The following is a 22,250-nucleotide window of genomic DNA, read 5'->3' on the forward strand; positions in this document are numbered from 1 at the left end:
TTGCCAACATGCTTAGGGCTGTAACATCAGACAGGGACACTGCCCGTCTCCAAACTGAGAGTGCGCTTCACTCTCGGGACTTCCTCCAAACAGTTCCCATTTCGACAATGGGAACACGCCTCGACCCTAAGGCCCTCCGTACTGCAGTGAATCTATGCCTTGCTGCCCCAATTCACACAGAATATACGTGTATTTGCGGCGATGCACAAGCCGATCAATATGGTTTACATGTTCTTAACTGTTCCAAAATCAAGGGCTGGCATGCAAGACACAATGAGGTCAACGACAACATAAAGAGAACCCTTGCTACAGCTGGATACCCAGCTGAGAGAGAGCCCCGATTGCTAGCAGCCAACAGTACCCACAAGCCAGCAAACCACCCTGATGGAGTCACCATCTATCCGTGGAAGAATGACAAGCTCTTAGCATGGGACTATACAGTGTGTCGACGCTGGCTGACACCGTCATCCATCACAGTGTCCGTCGACAGGAAGGAGCTGCTGTTCACAGGGAGGAGTACAAGATCAGTAAGTACAGGGATATAAGCCAACAGTATCAATTTGTCCCAGTGGGATCAGAGACCTTGGGGTCATGTGGAAAAAATGCCACATGTTTCCTTAAAGAACTGGGTTTCAGACTCACCGACACCACCAGGGACCCAAGGGCAGCAACTTTCATGTTCCAGCGCCTCTGTATTGCCATCCAGAGGGGCATTGAATGCTGCATACTGGGCTTGCGTCCGGCTTTGGAAGAGCTGGAGGAGATTCATAACCCTCGATATATTGTACCAATGTATTCATGTTTGTGTTTTCTGTCAATGTATTCTGTCTATTAATAAAGTTAGCAAAGTAATATAAAATTTAGTGGTCGTAGGAGAAGAAAATATTCAAATAGCTTTGGAGAGAGCCTTGAGTTTTCCCTGAGGTACGTTTATTGTCATCTCTGAGGTTAAGGGTCCTCAGTAAAGTTACAGAGGTGGTACCTCCCTATATTACACATAAATATATATATATATATATATACATATATATATATATATATATATATATATATATATATATATATATATATATATATATATATATATATTTATTTATTTATTTATTTATTTTTCAACAAGTCGGCCGTCTCCCACCGAGGCAGGGTGACCCAAAGAGAAAGAAAATTCCTAAAAACAAAATACTTTCATCATTCAACACTTTCACCTCACTCACACATAATCACTGTTTTTGCAGAGGTGCCCAGAATACAACAGTTAGAAGTATATACATATAAAAATACACAATATATCTCTCCAAACTGCCAATATCCCAAACCCCTCCTTTAAAGTGCAGGCATTGTACTTCCCATTTCCAGAACTCAAGTCCTGTTATATAAAATAACCGGTTTCCCTGAATCCCTTCACTAAATATTACCCTGCTCAAACTCCAACAGATGGTCAGGTCCCAAATACCATTTGTCTCCATTCACTCCTATCTAACACGCTCACGCACGCTTGCTGGAAGTCCAAACCCCTCGCCCACAACACCTCCTTTACCCCCTCCCTCCAACCTTTTCGAGGACGACCCCTACCCCGCCTTCCTTCCCCTACAGATTTATACGCTCTCCATGTCATTCTACTTTGATCCATTCTCTCTAAATGACCAAACCACCTCAACAAACCCTCTTCAGCCCTCTGACTAATACTAATATATATATATATATATATATATATATATATATATATATATATATATATATATATATATATATATATATATATATATATATGTGTGTGTGGTGCCGAATATGTAAAACTGGTCAATTAGCAAGAACTCATTTAAAATTAAGTCCTTTCTAAAATTTTCTCTTATACGTTTAAAGACATATTTTTTTCATTAACGTTAATGTAAAAATTTAGAATTTTGCATCAAAAGGAACTTATTTTTTTTTTTATTATCACACCGGCCGATTCCCACCAAGGCAGGGTGGCCCGAAAAAGAAAAACTTTCACCATCATTCACTCCATCACTGTCTTGCCAGAAGGGTGCTTTACACTACAGTTTTTAAACTGCAACATTAACACCCCTCCTTCAGAGTGCAGGCACTGTACTTCCCATCTCCAGGACTCAAGTCCGGCCTGCCGGTTTCCCTGAATCCCTTCATAAATGTTACTTTGCTCACACTCCAACAGCACGTCAAGTATTAAAAACCATTTGTCTCCATTCACTCCTATCAAACACGCTCACGCATGCCTGCTGGAAGTCCAAGCCCCTCGCACACAAAACCTCCTTTACCCCCTCCCTCCAACCCTTCCTAGGCCGACCCCTACCCCGCCTTCCTTCCACTACAGACTGATACACTCTTGAAGTCATTCTGTTTCGCTCCATTCTCTCTACATGTCCGAACCACCTCAACTTGCCTAACCTTATTATAACAAGAACAATTTATTTTAGCCTAACCCAACTAAATATATTTTAGATTTGTTTACAATAATTTAATGCTAAATAAACACAGTGAAATATATTTTTTTCGTTTGGTTCAGAATGATTTTGGCGAAATTATTGCATACACAAATTTTCACTTGCCCTATATGGCAAGATGTGCGTTGCTATTTAAGCCAAGATCGCAAGTTCTGCCTATTCGGCACGACATTATATATATATATATATATATATATATATATATATATATATATATATATATATATATATATATATATATATATATATATATATATATATATATATATATATATATAAGGATAGAAAAGAGAGCAAATGAGAGAACGGGTGAGATGTTATTAACAAATTTTGTTGAAAATGAGAAAAAATTTTTGAATGAGTTTTTTGAGATGAGAAAGCCTAGCGAACGAATGGATTCGATAGTTCAAAATAGGAGAGGAGAGTTATTAAATGGAGAGTTAGAGGTATCAGGAAGAGGAGGGAATATTTTGAGGAATTGTTAAATGTTGATGAAGATAGGGAAGATGTGATTTCGCATATAGGGCAAGGAGGAATAACATCTTATAGGGGTAAGGAAGAGCCAGTTGTGAGTGAGGGGGAAGTTCGTGAGGCAGTAGGTAGAATAAAACGGGGTAAGGCAGCTGGGGTTGATGGGATAAAGATAGAAATGCTTTATGCAGGTGGGGGATAAAGTTTTAGAGTGGTTGGTGCTATTATTTGATAAATATATGGAAGGGGGTAAGGTACCAAGGGATAGGCAGAGAGCATGCACAGTTCCTTTGTATAAAGACAAAGAGGACAAAAGAGAGTGCAAAAGTTATAGGGGAATAAGTCTGCTGAGTATATCTTGTAAGGTGAATGGTAGAATTATTATTGAAAGAATTAAGAGTAAGAGAGAGAGTAGGAAAGCAGATGAACATGGAGGTTTTAGGAAAGGTAGGGGGTGTGTAGTCTAAGTGTTTACAGTGAAACATATAGGTGAACAGTATTTAGATAAGGGTAAAGAGGTTTTTGTGACGTTCATGGATTTGGAAAATATGTACAACAGGATGGATAGGAGGTAGGTTACTGAAAGCAGTGAAGAGTTTTACGAGGACAGTGAGGCTCAGGTTAGAGTATGTAGGAAAGAGGGAGATTATTTCCCAGTAAAAGTAGGCCTTAAGCAAGGAAGTGTAATGTCACCGAGGTTGTTCAATACATTTATAGATGGGCTTGTAAGAGAAGTTAATGCTAGGGTCTTGGCAATAGGTGAGGTGTCGAAAGATAAAGAATCTAACACAAAGTGTGAGTGATCACAGTTGTTCTTTGATGAGGACACTGTGCTTGGGAGATTCTGAAGAGAACTTGCAGAGGTTGGTGGATGAGCTTGGTAGGGTAAGTAAAAGAAGAAAATTAAAAGTGAATATAGGAAAGAGTAAGGTTAGAGGATAACAATAAGATTAGTTGACGAAAGATTGGATATCAGATGGAAGGAGAGAGTATGGATGAGGTGAATGTATTCAGATATTTAGGAGTGGACGTGTCAGCAGATGGGTCTATGAAGGTGAATCATAGAATTGATGAGGGTAAAAGGGTGAGTGGTGCACTTAGGAGTCTGTGGAGACAAAGAACTTTGTCCGTGGAAGCAAACAGGGGAGTGTATGAGAGTATAGTTTCACCAACACTCAGATATGGGTGTGAAGCACGGGTTGTGAATGTTGCAACAAGGAGAAGGCTGGAGGCAGTAGAGATGTCATGTCTGAGGGCAATGTGTGGCGTGAATATAATGCAGAGAATTAGTAGTTTGGAAATTAGGAAGAGGTGCGGGATTTCCAAAACTATTATCCAGAGGGCTGTGGAGGGGTTGTTGAGGTGGTTCAGACATGTAGAGAGGATGGAACAAAATAGAATGACTTTGAGAGTGTATAAATCTGTATTGAAGGGAAGGCAGGGTAGGGGTTGGCCTAGGAGAGGTTGGAGGGAGGGGGTTAAGGAAGTTTTGTGTGCGAAGGGCTAGGACTTCCAGCAAGCATCAGTGAGCTGGAGACCAATGGTTTTTACTACTTGATGTGTTGTTGGAGTGTGAGCAAGGTAACATTTATGAAAGGATTCAGGGAAACCGGCATTCCGGACTTGATTCCTGGAGGTGGGAAGTACAGTGCCTGCACTCTGAAGGAGGGGTAATTATGTTGCAGTTTTATAACTGTAGTGTGAGCACGCCTCTGGCAAGACAGTGATGGAGTGAATGATGAGAATTTTTTTTCCTTTTCGGGCCACCCTGCCTTGGTGGGAAATGGCCAATATGTTAATAAAATAAAATAAAAGAAATGTTTATATGTTTTGCCGAATAGGTAAAACCTGCGGTTTTGTTATTGATTAAATACCACGAACATGTGGTATTTAATCAATAACAACATTTCAGAGAGCGAGGGCTCGATCCCGTGTCGTTTGAGTCCGTCTCACGGTGAACGAAAATTCACGACGCTCTAACCCACAAGACCACCCAATCCTACGAAGATCACGGATCCAACAGAGCTAGGTGTTTTACCGTGATCCGAGGACATACGACTAATTTCATTCTACTCCCCGTATGTACTAGCCTCCACAAGGAGTATATATATATTAGTGTAATCACGAACGAGTGGTAGTTAATCAATAAAAAACACTGCGACTAGGGGAGGACTCGATCCCGTGTCGTTTTAGCCGACCGAAAGCATCAAGTCTGACTCCCCTATCCTTCTTCAAAGCGCACAATAAGGCTCCACAAAAGAAACGTTTAATTTCTTCTGGAATCCGCCTAGCCAGTTGTTGATGAAGGCTGTTAACACGGAAAGAAGAATTGATGCACCTGTGCCGAGTAATGGATTTGCCATCTCTGAGGTGTTCTGGTCGAATTGCAGTGTAACCTGCAATATATATATATATATATATATATATATATATATATATATATATATATATATATATATATATATATATATGCAAGGAATTCGCGAGAGCATGCGAAATATACATAAACACTGATCTCTGGCTAAAGGAGACTCGAACCTACGAACCTTAGGACAAGGTACGCAGTGCTTTACCAATCTACCCACACTGGACCAATACCTTGGAGTGTAGCATGAGCTACACGTTTGATCCAAGGCAGCCAGCTTTCAGGGAGAAGGCTTACAGCAGGGGATGAGATGAAAAGCTGTAAGCCTTCTCCCTGAAAGCTGGCTGCCTTGGATCAAACGTGTAGCTCATGCTACACGCCAAGGTATTGGTCCAGTGTGGGTAGATTGGTAAAGCACTGCGTACCTTGTCCTAAGGTTCGTAGGTTCGACTCTCCTTCAGCCAGAGATCAGTGTTTGTATATATATATATATATATATATATATATATATATATATATATATATATATATATAGATATATAGATATATATATATATATATAGGGGTCCACCTCTGGTGTAAATTGTGGGACCCATAGCCTCGGAGAAGTGGATAAAATATATATATATATATATATATATATATATATATATATATATATATATATATATATATATATATATATATATATATATATATATATATATATATATATATATATATATATATATATTATGCAGCTAATATAAGTGAAGTGCAGAAATATATGTCTGTAAAATAAATGCATTTTTAAGACTTGATGAAGCAAATTTTGGGAGGAAAATGGCAAAAATTTAGTAACACGGTTATAAAGAGGATATTATAATGAATGGTGTTGAAATTTTAACTATTTGTGTGTGTGTGTGTGTGTGTGTGTGTGTGTGTGTGTGTGTGTGTGTGTGTGTGTGTGTGTGTGTGTGTGTGTGTGTGTGATCAAGAAATGACTATGTGTGCTCACCTATTTGTGGTTGCAGAGGTCGATTCACAACTCCTGGCCCCACTTCTTCGCTGGTCACTACCAAGTCCTCTCTCCCGGCTCCAAGAATGTTATCATACCTCTTCTTAAAACTTTGTATAGATCTCGCCTCTACTACTTCATTCATTGTTCTACTTCCTGACAACCCTAACCCTGAAGTAATACTTCCTAACATACCTATGACTCATTCGAGTCACGGGTATGTTCCTGTTTCCCTTCTCTGAAACATTCTGCCCTGTTCATCTTGTAAATTGCTCTCAGTATTCGTTATCATATCCCCCGCCCTAGCCATCTTGTTCTTCAGGGCCATCAGGGTAATTTCTCTTAACTTCCCCTCACTAGAAATACCCCTCAGCTCCGGACTAGACTTGTAAACATCTGCAGCTTATTCAATCTCTTTACGTGCTTGTTCTGGTGCTGTGTACCCCTGTATGGGCCTGACGTACACGGTGTACAGTACAGTGTCGTTAAAGACCCCTTAGATGTCGAAACGCTGTTCTTAGATTTGCCAGACGTGCATATGCTGCATCAGTTATTTGGTTTATGTGCGCCCTAGGGAATGTTCTCGGTAAGTTATTCGCCCCCAGGTCCTTCTCATTGAGTGATGTTTGACTCCCAAGCCTGTCCTTCCCATAGCTTCATAACTATGACTTGGTGGGGTTAAACTGAGGAAGTCATTTGTCGAACCAGGCTTGTAGCCTGTCCGAATCCTTTTATAGCCTTTCCTGGTTCTCGTTCGCTTGTATTCTCCTCATTAGTTTTTCGTCATTTGTCTATGTGTGTGTGCACGCGCGTGTGTGTTTGTGTGCCTACTTGTGAATTTGTGTGTGGTCTTCGATTTTAATAAGATGCGCGTTTTTTTCTTTAGTAGGGGAAGGTGTAAGTGATCATGGGAAGAGACGTGACGGTAATTCTTACAGGACAGGTAATAACTTTTATGAAAGGACAGGTGAAGACAGTTATGAAAGGACAGGTGAAGACAGTTATGAAAGGACAGGTGAAGACAGTTATGAAAGGACAGGTAAAGACAGTTCTGAATGGACAGGTGATGGATGAAGTGAAGAGTGTCTCTGCAGGAGAAGAATATCGAGATGATTAAGTTTCATACACTCATATTTAATTAATCTCTCTGAAACTTAATTTTGAGGTGGATGGATATTTTCTCGTATTTATACCAAAGAAATTCATGAAATAACTCACTGGAAAAATGAGATAATCCTGTGAAGTATAAGAGAATTACTTCACTAATTAATAATGTGAATCGAGATTGGAGTGAAACAAATGTGAACAGGAATATTTTGTGTTATTCCATTTCCTTCCCCTCCCTCTCTTCCTCCCCCACCATGATCAAGGAAACAAAATCCTGATAAATACACCATCCTCCTTTGAGGATATCATCATTTAGGAGAAAAATCATTGTAATAATCTTCAGTGAAGAACAAGTCATCCCTGATAATCTTAGAAAGAAGTACTTTGATGAATGTAAACAAAATCAACATGAAGATTTAGACACATGTGCAACATCTGGGTACCTTTACTGTAGGGGTTTCCCCATCCAGTGTTTTATCAATACAAATTCTAGGACATAATTTGAACACAGTAGAACTATATACAAAAGATAAAGTAATCAGTCCCTCAACCTTGAGGTTGGTGCGAAGAACACCGTAGTCGTGAAGATTCTGGAGCAGAGACAAGGAAACTGGCGCTTATATACTAATCATCAGGTGGAAACTGGACGGGTAGCAGACAATGGCGAAACGTCTACAATAAAGATACCTAGATGTTGCACATGTGTCTAAGCCCTCATCTTGTCGGTATTGTATACCATGACTCAAGAAATCGTAATGACACGATTGCAAACAAACCATACCCCCGGCCGGGATTGAACCCGCGGTCATAGAGTCTCAAAACTCCAGCCCGTATGATTTGTTTGCAATCGTGTCATTACGATTTCTTGAGTCATGTTGACGGCAGTGAAGGGACTTGAGCTAGAGTTCGTCACGGCCACGCTAGCTGGAGATTCGTCTGTAAAAACTTGCATTTGACGTCACAGAGGTGCCTGTGCTAACCTTCCTATGGTGTAGAAATATACCTAGTTGGATGAATCTTATTGTAGCTAGCTGGTCTAGTGGCTAACGCGACGGGCTGGAGTTTTGAGACTCTATGACCGCGGGTTCAATCCCGGCCGGGGGTATGGATTGTATACCATTCTTGTACAAACTCAACATACAAACCAATATGATGTAACAGTTGAAGAACATAGACTTAGTCATCCTAGAGAACACTGCTGTAGGTAGTGACTCTGTAACCGTATATGTAAATATTCTAGGACTTATGCAAAAATATGTTGATGTGCTGTGAAAACATTACTTATGAATGTTTTTGGCCCAAAAAAAATATTAGACTCTGTGGTAAAATATGATTTAAATGATTAATTGTGTGAAGCATTATTATGCAATAAATATATAAAATTATGTTTAATTTTTAGTCCTCGTAATAACAGAAGTTTATTGGAATGATGTGACCAGTTTATTAATTTGAAAATGTAAAAAAAGATCTGCTAGATTATGTTATTATAGAGAATTGTTTGGAGACTAAAAGACATGTCAACCAAAAATTTATACATTTTACATTTTTTGTATGAATTTTGTGATCTACAAATTACGTTGGAATGAATGGTGGGTGAACTTTAATATGGAATTTAAATACTTATTTTTTCCTACAAATCACTATATGGAGTATAAAACAAATAAATTTAGAATATGGAATAAAATTAGCAACTTAAGTGTCCCTACATATCCATGTGATACTGTGAAGAGCAACTTTCAATAAGGAATTAAAGAAACAACAGTGAGAAAAAATATAATAATAATAATAATAATAATAATAATAATAATAATAATAATAATAAAAATAATAATAATAATAATAATAATAATAATAATAATAATAATAATAATAATAATAATAATAATAACAATTTGATATTAATAATATCTTTATTTACTACAAGTACATGTACATGGTATACAGACCACAGCTGACATCAGTGACATACTACTATATAGAAAGCCGCTTGTTATGCAGAGCATTTCGGGCAAATTAGGTCAGTTTTGCCCCAGGATGCGACCCACACCAGTGGACTAACACCCAGGTACCCATTTTACTGCTGGATGAACGTAGACAACCGGTGTAAGGAAACACGTCCAATGTTTCCACCCCTTCGCCGGGAATCGAACCCGAACCCTCACCATGTGAAGGGAGAACTATTAAATGAATGACTAAAGAAGAAATATTTAGTGTGGTTTAAGGGAAGGCAGGAGGGAGCTGAGGCGATGGCTAGCCATTATGCCTTTTCTCAAGGTAAGTGGAAGAGTGGGGAGGCAGGGTTTGAGGGGACGTGGCTGGCTCACCTGTCCAGGTTAATTGTATCGCTAACAAACGCATCGCTTGGCGTGATGTCGTACAGGCTTTTTTTGTCACTACTCCTGTGGCACAGAAGACACTGGTGTGAGCTTAATTGAGATCAGACTATTTTTTCCCACGAAATAACTGAGTCGAATCTCCCCAGTAACTTATCTCCACGTCAGTGTTAGCTGAGAAATCTCTTCAGAAATCACTAGCTAATTTCTGGCAAATAATTCATCTTAATTATATAATAACTTTATTTCTACAAGTATTATATTAAGATGAATTACTTGCCAAAAATTAGATCGTTATTTCTAAAGAGATTTTCCAGCTAACACTGACATGAAGATAAGATGACTCACGAAATCGTGACGATACGTTGCAAACAAACCATAGACGGGTATAGAACCCGCGGCCGGGAATAGACCTCCAGACCGGCCCGTTAGCGTCGGTCTGGAGTTTTATGACTCTCTGACCTCGGGTTCTATACCTACCGGTAGTATTTTTTTAATGGAGATAAGTTATTAGGGACAGAGTCGGCCTTAGGAGGTGCGGAGCCTAACTGAGAACAATGTTGGTGGGCCCCGTGGATAGATAGATAGATAGCAATCAAATTGTTCAGTTAAAAAATGCATGCGAGTTAATAGACCAAGCAGATTTAAGCTACATATTAATATAAAATAGCATACCTGTAAGCGTTTTACTCATATTTACAGAAATCACAGGATCCTAAAAAAACGCTAAAAAATAAAAGTAGCATTTATCGCAGAAATGAAAAAAAAAAAAAACAGCATACTGTTTTGTTTCTAATGTCTGATGTCGGTACACTCGCCACCCCATCGGGCAACTTCGCCACCTCCTTCGGGAAAATTCGCCAACATATATCCAAAGTCCCTTTTTTTTACTTCGTGTTGTTGTGTGTGCTTGACAAGCCGAGAGTAGATTACACTCTAGCGCGGGGCTTTCTTAGGTGCGGGGCCCCCTTAGGTACGGGGCCCAACTGGGAGTAATCAGTCCAATCGGCTTAAGGCTGCCCCTGACTAGGGAGATTTGTCTCCGTTATTTCATGAGAACCTATAATCTGATCTTAATTAAACTCACACCAGTGTCATCTATGCCAAAGAAGTAGTGATTAAAAAAAAAACTGTACGACATCACGCAAAGCGATGCGTTTGTTGTTACAGTCACATTTTTGCGGCTGAGCTTCCTGAAGCCAGTGTTAGCGGATGAGCTTCCTGAAAGCCAGTGTTAGCGGCTGAGCTTCCTGAAAGTCAGTGTTAGCGGCTGAGCTTCCTGAAAGCCAGTGTTAGCGGATGAGCTTTCTGAAGCCAGTGTTAGCGGCTGAGCTTCCTGAAAGTCAGTGTTAGCGGCTGAGCTTCCTGAAGCCAGTGTTAGCGGCTGAGCTTCCTGAAAGTCAGTGTTAGCGGCTGAGCTTCCTGAAGCCAGTGTTAGCGGCTGAGCTTCCTGAAAGTCAGTGTTAGCGGCTGAGCTTCCTGAAAGTCAGTGTTAACGGCTGAGCTTCCTGAAACCCAGTGTTAGCGGCTGAGCTTCCTGAAAGTCAGTGTTAGTGGCTGAGCTTCCTAAAAGTCAGTGTTAGCGGCTGAGCTTCCTGAAAGCCAGTGTTAGCGGCTGAGCTTCCTGAAAGTCAGTGTTAGTGGCTGAGCTTCCTGAAAGTCAGTGTTAGCGGCTGAGCTTCCTGAAAGTCAGTGTTAGCGGCTGAGCTTCCTGAAAGCCAGTGTTAGCGGCTGAGCTTCCTGAAAGTCAGTGTTAGCGGCTGAGCTTCCTGAAAGTCAGTGTTAGCGGCTGAGCTTCCTGAAAGCCAGTGTTAGCGGCTGAGCTTCCTGAAAGCCAGTGTTAGCGGCTGAGCTTCCTGAAAGCCAGTGTTAGCGGCTGAGCTTCCTGAAAGCCAGTGTTAGCGGCTGAGCTTCCTGAAAGCCAGTGTTAGCGGCTGAGCTTCCTGAAAGCCAGTGTTAGCGGCTGAGCTTCCTGAAAGTCAGTGTTAGCGGCTGAGCTTCCTGAAAGCCAGTGTTAGCGGCTGAGCTTCCTGAAAGTCAGTGTTAGCGGCTGAGCTTCCTGAAAGCCAGTGTTAGCGGCTGAGCTTCCTGAAAGCCAGTGTTAGCGGCTGAGCTTCCTGAAAGCCAGTGTTAGCGGCTGAGCTTCCTGAAAGTCAGTGTTAGCGGCTGAGCTTCCTGAAAGCCAGTGTTAGCGGCTGAGCTTCCTGAAAGTCAGTGTTAGCGGCTGAGCTTCCTGAAAGCCAGTGTTAGCGGCTGAGCTTCCTGAAAGCCAGTGTTAGCGGCTGAGCTTCCTGAAAGCCAGTGTTAGCGGCTGAGCTTCCTGAAAGCCAGTGTTAGCGGCTGAGCTTCCTGAAAGCCAGTGTTAGCGGCTGAGCTTCCTGAAAGCCAGTGTTAGCGGCTGAGCTTCCTGAAAGTCAGTGTTAGCGGCTGAGCTTCCTGAAAGCCAGTGTTAGCGGCTGAGTTTCCTGAAGGCCAGTGTTAGCGGCTGAGCTTCCTGAAAGCCAGTGTTAGCGGCTGAGTTTCCTGAAAGCCAGTGTTAGCGGCTGAGTTTCCTGAAAGTCAGTGTTAGCGGCTGAGTTTCCTGAAAGCCAGTGTTAGCGGCTGAGTTTCCTGAAGGCCAGTGTTAGCGGCTGAGCTTCCTGAAAGCCAGTGTTAGCGGCTGAGTTTCCTGAAAGCCAGTGTTAGCGGCTGAGTTTCCTGAAAGCCAGTGTTAGCGGCTGAGTTTCCTGAAAGCCAGTGTTAGCGGCTGAGTTTCCTGAAAGCCAGTGTTAGCGGCTGAGCTTCCTGAAAGCCAGTGTTAGCGGCTGAGCTTCCTGAAAGCCAGTGTTAGCGGCTGAGCCTCCTGAAAGCCAGTGTTAGCGGCTGAGCCTCCTGAAAGCCAGTGTTAGCGGCTGAGCCTCCTGAAAGCCAGTGTTAGCGGCTGAGCCTCCTGAAAGCCAGTGTTAGCGGCTGAGCCTCCTGAAGGCCGCTTATCTATAACTCTGGAACCTCTTGAGGCTTTTGATCTTAAGTTGATGTGACTCTTGAGAGTATTGATCTACAATTTCTATTAAGGGTATGAGTTATGAATGCTCTGCTTTTTGAACGTGTTGAGCTGAAGCTCCTTTGTTTTTTGATGATTTTAATCATCTGGACAAAATGGAAATATTCAGTTAAAGCTCTTACTTTTTTTGAGGGAGTTGAACTACCATTCCATTTCTTTGAGAGGGATTTTAGGTACCGCTAGTATGACTCTTGTGTGCACTGAGGTAGAGGAGCCAGAGGTTATGAGACAAGGGAAATCACTTGGCCACTGTACAGGAAAAGATTAGGTAGTGTTTGTTTCATTCCAGTGACAGTAGTACGACTGTTAAGGCCATTAGTTGTCTCGTGAGGGGCCAGATGTGGCGCCATCTAGTGAAGAGATTCTTTTATTTTTCTATGCTTCGTTACCTGCCATCTTTCCTCTTTATTCTTAAGAAATTCTCCTCTGCTATTTTCTTTGTTTCTTCAGGACCTACAGGGAGAGTGCCTTTTGACTCATCATATGACTTACACCAGCCCGGCAACCCATATAAACTTTATAGTGTTCTTTAGTGTTCGATATTTAAATTGTGTTGAAAGTTCCATGTAGATTACTTTTGTTAAGTATTGTCTAAGGACTTGGCCTTAAACTCTATTTTATCATTTATTTTTTCTAGTCCTCAGTTCATAGCTTGATCCTCCAGGGAGAGAGTTGGACGAGATAGAGGTCTTTAACGTGTGTTGCCGCGTACAAATGCTCGCCGGGTCACCATCTGGAAAAGACCCGGGCCGGGACAAGACCGGCGAACCTACTACAGTACTTGTCTCATATATAAGGCGTCTGGAAGACCATGATATAACTCTGTTTCCTGGTCAACTAAGTTTCTTCAAGAGACAACCTTCATTTGCCTGTCTGTTGTCTGCCTGTGACTCAACGTGGTACTCATAAGCAGTTTATCTTTAATGTACCAAGACTAGTCACCTTGTGGAGAAACTCGAATTAAGGTCTTAATTAGAAGTTCGGCTGTGTCAAGGTCATCTCGGTTCGTGTGATTTCTTCTCCGATTAAGGGATGAATTTTAAGTTAGTTTATTTTCCATATTTTTTCCTCCTGGAAAATATTTTTGTAAATAATAATAGGTGTTTTAATGTTATCGTTTTACTTGGTTTAAATCTGGACAGAAACTTGGATAATTTGAACCTACAGTAGTTCTGTAAATTTTGGTGTCCAAGACTTACTGGCTATATTGTCCCATAAAATTTCTAATAAAAGAAACTGAAAATGGCAGCCTTGTGTTTTGTTCGATTCACATTAAATAGTCCCACGAATTATTTTGAGTTTCTGAGATATTACAAACTTGTTAAATTGCGACCATCTTTTTAATGCCCTGAGAGAAGTGCTTTTTATTTAGTAGTATTTCCTTCAAAATAACAAAGAAATACATCTGTCAAAGCTGGAAAAATAAAATACAAAATAGGTTTTTACAAATTCCCATAATTTAGCTTACATCGTTTTCTCAAGTCTTAGATATACACTCATGTGAAAAAATCTTAGAAGTTATCACAGTTCCTTTAAGTGAAACATAAATTGCGATTAGATTTTAATATATGACTTTCACACTGCATTTGCATCTTTTCAATTGACTTCAATAAATTTAAAAAAATGCTAAACGTAAATGATTAAGGAAAGGCTGTGGTTTCGTGCATGGAACATGGAGGAATAGAATCAATTAGGACTGAAGTGCAGGGGTGAGGGCGGAAGAAGTAGGTAAGCCAGATGGATATGATGAATGTGGTACAGCATTAAATAGACGTGGAATTAAATTACATAGATGCTAATAGCAGGTGGGGAAATAGTTTTGGAATTATGTATCCATTTCTATAAAATACTCATGAAAATATGACTGTATCTAAGCACATATATTTGCGTGACAGAAAAGAGGATAATTGATTGAATGAATTATTCAATAATAAGATAAACTTTTGGTTATGTGATCTAGTAATTAACAGCCAAAATAGAAATTCTCAACAGTATATCAAAGTTTTGTGCGAAGAAGCAAATGTTAAATTGAAATCTGAGAACTAGCACGAAGCCTGGCACTAGGCTCCGGACCTTCAGTATAAGGTGGTTCAATAGATACCACTTTCACGTAAAGTCAAATCTAAACTAGGAAATCAAGCAGTCACAGTATGAACCTGAAATTTAACGACAGTAGGCCGTCGATTAAACTGGTTTCCTTTAAAATGTTTTCTACATTAAACTGTCAAATTGCGATATTTTCGTTTGCAAAACTCAATTTAATTAAAAGGTTCTCCTTCTCGGTAGGGAAAAAATTTCAGCGTCGAAAGCTGGATGAATGACTTACTAACTGACCTGATTTAATGATTTTCTAAATGACTTGACTAACCTCACTTGACTGACTCACGAAATCGTAATGACACGATTGCAAACCATACCACAGGAGTTTTGAGACTCTCTGACTGCGGGTTCAAACCCCACCTGTGGTATGTTTTTTTTTTATATAACTTGACTGATTTACTGCATGTTACAAAAAACGCGATTTCTAATAAGCATAGAGATCTCCAGTGAATACTAGAAAGGACTGTCCTTCTAGCATCCAGCCTGTTACTGGGTTTTCGTAACAAGTAGTAAGTATCCTGGTCCAATTATCCATTAGAATTCAATAAGAATTATTTGTGCTTCTGGATTACAACTGGTAGGCTACTAACTAAAGAAATTAAAATTTAATAAGTTTATTAATAAACAAAATTGTCTAGGAGTATATTATCAAATTAAAATAAATTAATCAATTTAATCAAATTAATAATAATCACTTCTCTCGTGTACAGTAGTATTGTGCTGAAGGCACATATCACATTTATATGTCTTAAGTACCGTCTGGTACATTAACATTTAATAACACAATATACAAATAAGTTTGTGTGTATGTGTGTAAGTGCTCTAAGTAGTTCGCTATGTCTCACGACTCGACTAGACTTAAACGAGTGACTGACAAAGTCCTCACATTACCCAACTTCTTGACCACCTGGCAATCAGAACAACTTGCTTGAACAATAAAACGACTGATAAGCTGAACAGCAATATAACAAGCAACAGCGACACAGAATCAGGATCAAGGAGATAATATAACGACACTAAGTAGGGACCATCAGCAGATCCTCCACAAAAGTCACCAAACTCCCATACTACTGAATCTATGTTCAGCATAAGAAAATCCCCGACTGTGTCAGTACACAGATACCAGTACAAATTAGGTCAGAAGCTACAGCTCAGGACCTGAGTTGCTCAGAGTGTCTATGCGACACACAACGTCTAAAATCACAAAGTCTAGACAATGTTCTGTGAACAGTTCTACAGAACCAACAACAAGAAAGCGACAGAGACGATCTTCCAACAAGGGCCAATAAGGGAGAGTTAGGCACGTCTTGTCAGGAATATGTCCAACCACCAAGAGAGTCTAGCCCAGATTGACTACTCCAGGCGAGGTGTGAACATCCCCCCCCCTCGATCACGTGATTGCTCTGTGGACTGTTGCTGCCCAGCAACACAGAAGCCGGCAGAGTACTGAGCCACTAGCGATAATTACAGTAGTTAGACAATCAAGACTTGAACTATGAGCACTGAATAATATAAATATGTTACATCCTTCCTAATAAAAGTAACTAAGTCAAATAATAATATAAAGCAATATATTTACGATTTAGCTATTATCTCAAATATAAGCAATATAAAATTATATGAAAAGGTAATATACATTATAAACATTGTGATCCATTCAGGGGTCGCAATATTGCATGACTAACCTTATTTACTGAATGACTTAACTGGTTTACTGACTTGACTGACTGGTTTACTGACTTGACTGAGCTGACTGACTGATTTACTGAATGACTTGACTGATTTACTGAATGACTTACTTGGTTGACTGATCTACTGACCTGACTGGCTTACTGACTTGACAGACCAACTTGACTAATTTACTGAATGACCTTACAGATTGACTTACTGATTTACTGAATGACTTAATTGATATACTGACTGTTTATTGCCTGAATTAACTGATTTATTGACTGATGGCTTACTGATTTGACTGCCAGACTTACCTGATTTACTAAATGACCTGTCTGACTGACCTGAATGAGTGACCTACTGAACAGAATGACTGTGATGACTTGCCTCACTTGACTGACTAGACTACCATCCACCTCAGCCCAGATGGGCATCAGCATGCCTCTCCACTCTCTCCTTCATAATCATCCACAACCACCAGCAACCACAATTTAAGGTAAAAGATATTTCTGTTACATTTTTAGCCTTAAGCATCAGAAAAACATAACTGTAACAATAATAAACAACAACTGAATTATTATTTTTGTTTTTGTAAGATTTGAAGACCTAAAAAAAAAAAAAAAAAAGTTGTTTGGATTTTTTGGGGTATCAAGAACGTAGCTCAATTTTTCCCTTAAGTTCTTCAGTTCATTTAACAAGGATTCGTCTAACACTACATTTTCAGGAACCTAACTACCGTCTTAATCGACGGTCTACTGTATATTTAATCACAAGAACATTTGTATCCTATTTGAATTTTCAAATACATAACACAAGGTAACTTATTAGTGGTTCAACATAAGAAGAGTAGTAAAATGAGAAGACTTACGTCCACAACAGTGAATGCACACTTTAAAGAAACCAGAATGGGTCGCCTACATCAAGCGAGCAGGATGAAGGCTCAAGATGGTCTGGCTGGCTGAAGAATGCCTCAAAAAGAGGATACTTTCTATACAACAACCGTTATTAGTCTGAAACGTCAGAATATCTCAGCCCATTGGTCAACTCGAATAAGCTAGAGCGGTTTATTCACTGCTTGATGGCTCTGGCCAGACATGCTTTCAGCTGGCTGAGATTATCTACAGCATTATGGTTTTGTATGATGGGTATGTAATACAAAGTGAACACTCCATGGCTCTCTGCCATGGAGTGTTCACCATGGAGTGTTCACCATGGAGTGTTCATCATGGAGTGTTCACCATGGAGTGTTCACCATGGAGTGTTCACCATGGAGTGTTCACCATGGAGTGTTCACCATGGAGTGTTCACCATGGAGTGTTCACCATGGAGTGTTCACCATGGAGTGTTCATCATGGAGTGTTCATCATGGAGTGTTCACCATGGAGTGTTCACCATGGAGTGTTCACCATGGAGTGTTCACCATGGAGTGTTCATCATGGAGTGTTCATCATGGAGTGTTCACCATGGAGTGTTCACCATGGAGTGTTCACCATGGAGTGTTCATCATGGAGTGTTCACCATGGAGTGTTCACCATGGAGTGTTCACCATGGAGTGTTCACCTAGTAATGCACGAGATATATACCACAAAAAAATAACAGCACAAAGAATTATTAGTTTAATGATGGCAGAAATATACAAAGTTAAACTGAATATTTAGTCTTTCAACAAAAATTAAAAGTTTAATTTAGAGGGACCACAAAGAAGACCACTTAAAAACTAGTTTGAAACATTTGACTATGCTAATAATGCGTTACTTTTCATTCTTATTAGCATTGCTCTTTGTTTAACACATCAGACGTCTTCCACCAAGGGAGAGTAATCCGAGAAATGGAAGAAATATTTTCACCGTCATTCATACATTCAGTCATTCATCTTGGCAGAAGGGTTGCTACATCACAGCTCAGAAAGCTTTCAAAACTACCGCATTACTACCCGTCCTCCAGACTGCAACACTGTACTTTCCACCTACAGGACTAAAGTCCTACTAACTTCTTTTCCAAAATCTCTTTATAAATATTCCTTGCTCAAACCCCAGTAGAAGTCACTTTAAGTACCTGCCTTGTATGGGTCAGTAGACCTTCTGCAGTGTTCCTCCATTCTTATGTTCTTATACAAGAACTTGCTCATATAAGCTTATTGGATGTTCAAAATTCTACTGAAAACTTCCCTTACCACTTCTCTTGAACCCTTCTTGGGATGACCTCTACCCTTCATTCCCTCTAGCTCAAATTAATTCGTCTCTCTCGTCACACCACTTTGCTTCATTCTTTGTGTGTGTCAAAACCACTTCGACAGCCCACCCTCCATCCTATGGATAATATTTTTACCCCACGCCTCCTAATCTCCTAGTAGTTATGAATTCTCTGTATAATCTTCACGAATAGGGCATCTATACTATCTCCATCCTCCTCACTACTACTTTTAACGAAATGCTTCACACCTATAACAATGTTTTCACGGTATAATCTAGTACATTTCCCTTATTTGCCTCCATGGATAAGGTTTGTCTCCACAGATGCGAAGTACACCACTCACCACTTTTTTCCTTATTAGGTTTATAATTTGTCTTACCTTTCAAAGATCCATCCAACTTCCCTCTCTTAATATCTAAACTCATTAACTTCCTCCAGAGTACCTCTTTTCAGTTTAATATCCAGTCTATTATTGTCTATTTTTTCTCTCTCACTACCTTGTTTTCCTATACTGACCTTTAATTTCAATTATGTACATACCATTCCAAATTTGTCTACCAACCAATGCAACTTTTTTTTTTTTTTTTTTTTTTTTTTTTTTTTTTTTTAGAATCTCCTACACCTCTCCCCCATCTATAAATATGTTAAACAACCATTAATAAATAGCTTATCCTTACTTAAGGCCAACTTTCACCTGAAAATAATCCCCCTATTTCCTGTATGCCCTAACTTAAGCCTCGCTATCCACAAAAAAAAATTCTTTACTGCTTTTATAAGCCTATCACCAGTTCCATACACTTGCAACATATACTACACTGTCTTATGCCTTTTCGATATCCATAAGTGCAACACAAACTTTTTTACCTTTAGCTACAAATTGTTCACTTATATGCCTCGATGTAAACACTTGGTGTACACACCCCCTTCTTTCGTACAACCTCATTGTTCCTGTGGATTGTTCATTGCTTCTGTTCATTGTTCCTGCTCTCTGTCTTATAATTAATTCTTTCAATATACTTAACAGACTTATTCCCCTATAATTTTTACAATCTATTTTATCTCCTGCTCCATTATGCGAAGGAACTACGTATGCTCTCTTCCACTGTTTAATATATCTTTCCCTAGTCGGGTATATTTTAAAAAAAGCACCAGTCACTTCAAAGCTACATTCCTACCTGCTCTTCACACTTCTATCTTGATACCATGCATCCCAGCTGCTTTATTCCCATTCATTTTAATCACTACCTCGCATACCTCTCCCTCACTCACATTTGGCTCTTTTTCATTCCTTTTATATGGTTTACCACTTTGCCCAATGCATGAAATCAGTACCTCCCCCTCTTAATCAATATTTAACATCTCTTCATAAGATTCCCTCCATTTTCCTAGTATCTCCACCTCCCCATTGAATAACTCCACTCTTTAATTTTTAGCTACAATTGCATTAAAACTGTTATATCTTTTCTCCTACAGATGCTGCTGCTGCTGTGGGTGGCCACCGAAGGTAGCAGAGACGTCGCGATCACACAGGATTTTCACTACAGAGATCATCACCCAAACAGAATCAGCGAATTTTATAGATTCTTGAACAGCGACGAGAGTTACTTGGAGGTTTTCAGAAGGTACGACTTGGAATACTCAGAAGACAACTTTCACAACCTCGGAAAGGTAAGAACAAGAAAACGGAACCTCCTGAATGATTACCAAAACTCAGATTATTCCGACATAGAAGAGGTGTTATACAAAGAAAGGAGCCGTGCGGAAAGAAAAGGAGACGGCTTCACCAGATACGGAAGAGGCGGCGGCCAGATAAACGAATCACAGGCGCTTGAGTTAACTGGTGGCACAATATTGAAGATGGCTCCGCCTGCCCACCTAAACGTGGAAGAGCCTGCTGCTGCTGATGATGATAATGATGATGATGATGAAGTCGCACCTGCGACTGAAAAGACAGGAAAGGGGGAAATCACAGAAGGCGAAGACATAGGCATAAGACACATCGTCAGTGCTGAGGATCTGCAAATGGCAGGTCGCCCTCTGTGCAGGTCAAGGGTAAGGGAATCATACAACAATGTAGATACATTAGATGTACGTGATTGTCCTGTCATGAATAGTCTTGTGTGTATGTGTGTGTAATAGTTTCAAAATTAAATAATATATATAATATTTCCTTATTGATAATAAAATGCCTTATGCATTCGGTAAAAATACAGATTGTATTAATGTTGGTAGAATTACCGACAATATGTAATGTAAAAAGACACAAGCCGTTACGGCTTGAAAAAGCTCCTGGAGAGCGAAACGTTCCCACAATAAAATGTCACATTAGATGCACTTGTGTCCTTTTAGTCAACAATCTTTGCCAGTGTTAGACACAGCTGCTTCACTAAAGTCCTGAATAGTTTGATGTTTTTATGAGTTGTCGATCGTCTTCATTAACTGTGATAGGTAAATTATTTACGATTTTCACTTAAAATTATTTATTCTCAGGTTAGTGCTAAATTTACACGTTTGTTGTTAGTATTCACAAATCACACACACTAATATGGGTATATGATACAATGATAGTATTTAAATATATGTAATTCTGGATACTGGGTAAGTTAGCAATATTTCTGCAACAAACACTAATACGGATGTCTAGTAGGTTGGTGATATCTCTAACATACGCATGTGTAATGGTGGCTTACGCATGTGTAATGGTGGCTTACACATGTGTAATGGTGGCTTACGCATATGTAATGGTGGCTTACGCATGTGTAATGGTGGCTTACGCATGTGTAATGGTGGCTTACGCATGTGTAATGGTGGCTTACGCATGTGTAATGGTGGCTTACGCATGTGTAATGGTGGCTTACGCATGTGTAATGGTGGCTTATGCATGTGTAATGGTGGCTTACGCATGTGTAATGGTGGCTTACGCATGTGTAATGGTGGCTTACGCATGTGTAATGGTGGCTTACGCATGTGTAATGGTGGCTTACGCATGTGTAATGGTGGCTTATGCACAACACACAAGTATCTCTGTATATACACAAGACACATTCGTATGAATATCATATAGGTTTGTGGTATTTACAAGAACACACAGTGGTTGGGGACATTTACACAGTATTATATGAACATAATACTCGAGCAACACTGCAGAAGGACTACTGCCCCTACTAGGCAGGATCATTTCAAAATCAACCATTACTACCTAATTGTCTGACTTTCACCCAAAGCTGCCCAAGAATTTCTTTCAGCATTTTAGGTACTGGTATAAAACTTGGTAATAAATACCGACAAGTTGGTTTAGAAAAAAAACGTAAGCAAACACTATGACATATTTATTAAAAAACGTTTCGGTCCTGAGACCTTGATCACTTTTAACATACAGAGGTTGAAATACAGAATATATCGGGGGAGAGTGAGGTGTGAGTGACGCATGGTGACCTGACGATTAGGTCATGTGATTCTTGTGATGTTGTGGTTCTTTGCCTGGCTGAGTATCATGTATGCTAATGTT

The 22,250-nt window shown here is 39.8% G+C and overlaps 1 protein-coding gene across 1 annotated transcript in view; it reads left to right on the forward strand.

Annotated features, from left to right (window-relative positions):
* Positions 1-22,250, forward strand: part of LOC128698149 (uncharacterized) — a 428,958-nt gene that overhangs the window by 208,008 nt on the left and 198,700 nt on the right. The window contains exon 2 of the mRNA XM_070098535.1: positions 20,216-20,794. Within this exon, the coding sequence (XP_069954636.1) occupies positions 20,216-20,794 (579 nt within the window). The remainder of the gene's footprint in view (positions 1-20,215; positions 20,795-22,250) is intronic.

This window comes from Cherax quadricarinatus, chromosome 63 (genome assembly GCF_038502225.1).
Source record: "Cherax quadricarinatus isolate ZL_2023a chromosome 63, ASM3850222v1, whole genome shotgun sequence".
In the NCBI taxonomy this organism is placed as follows: Eukaryota; Metazoa; Arthropoda; class Malacostraca; order Decapoda; family Parastacidae; genus Cherax; species Cherax quadricarinatus.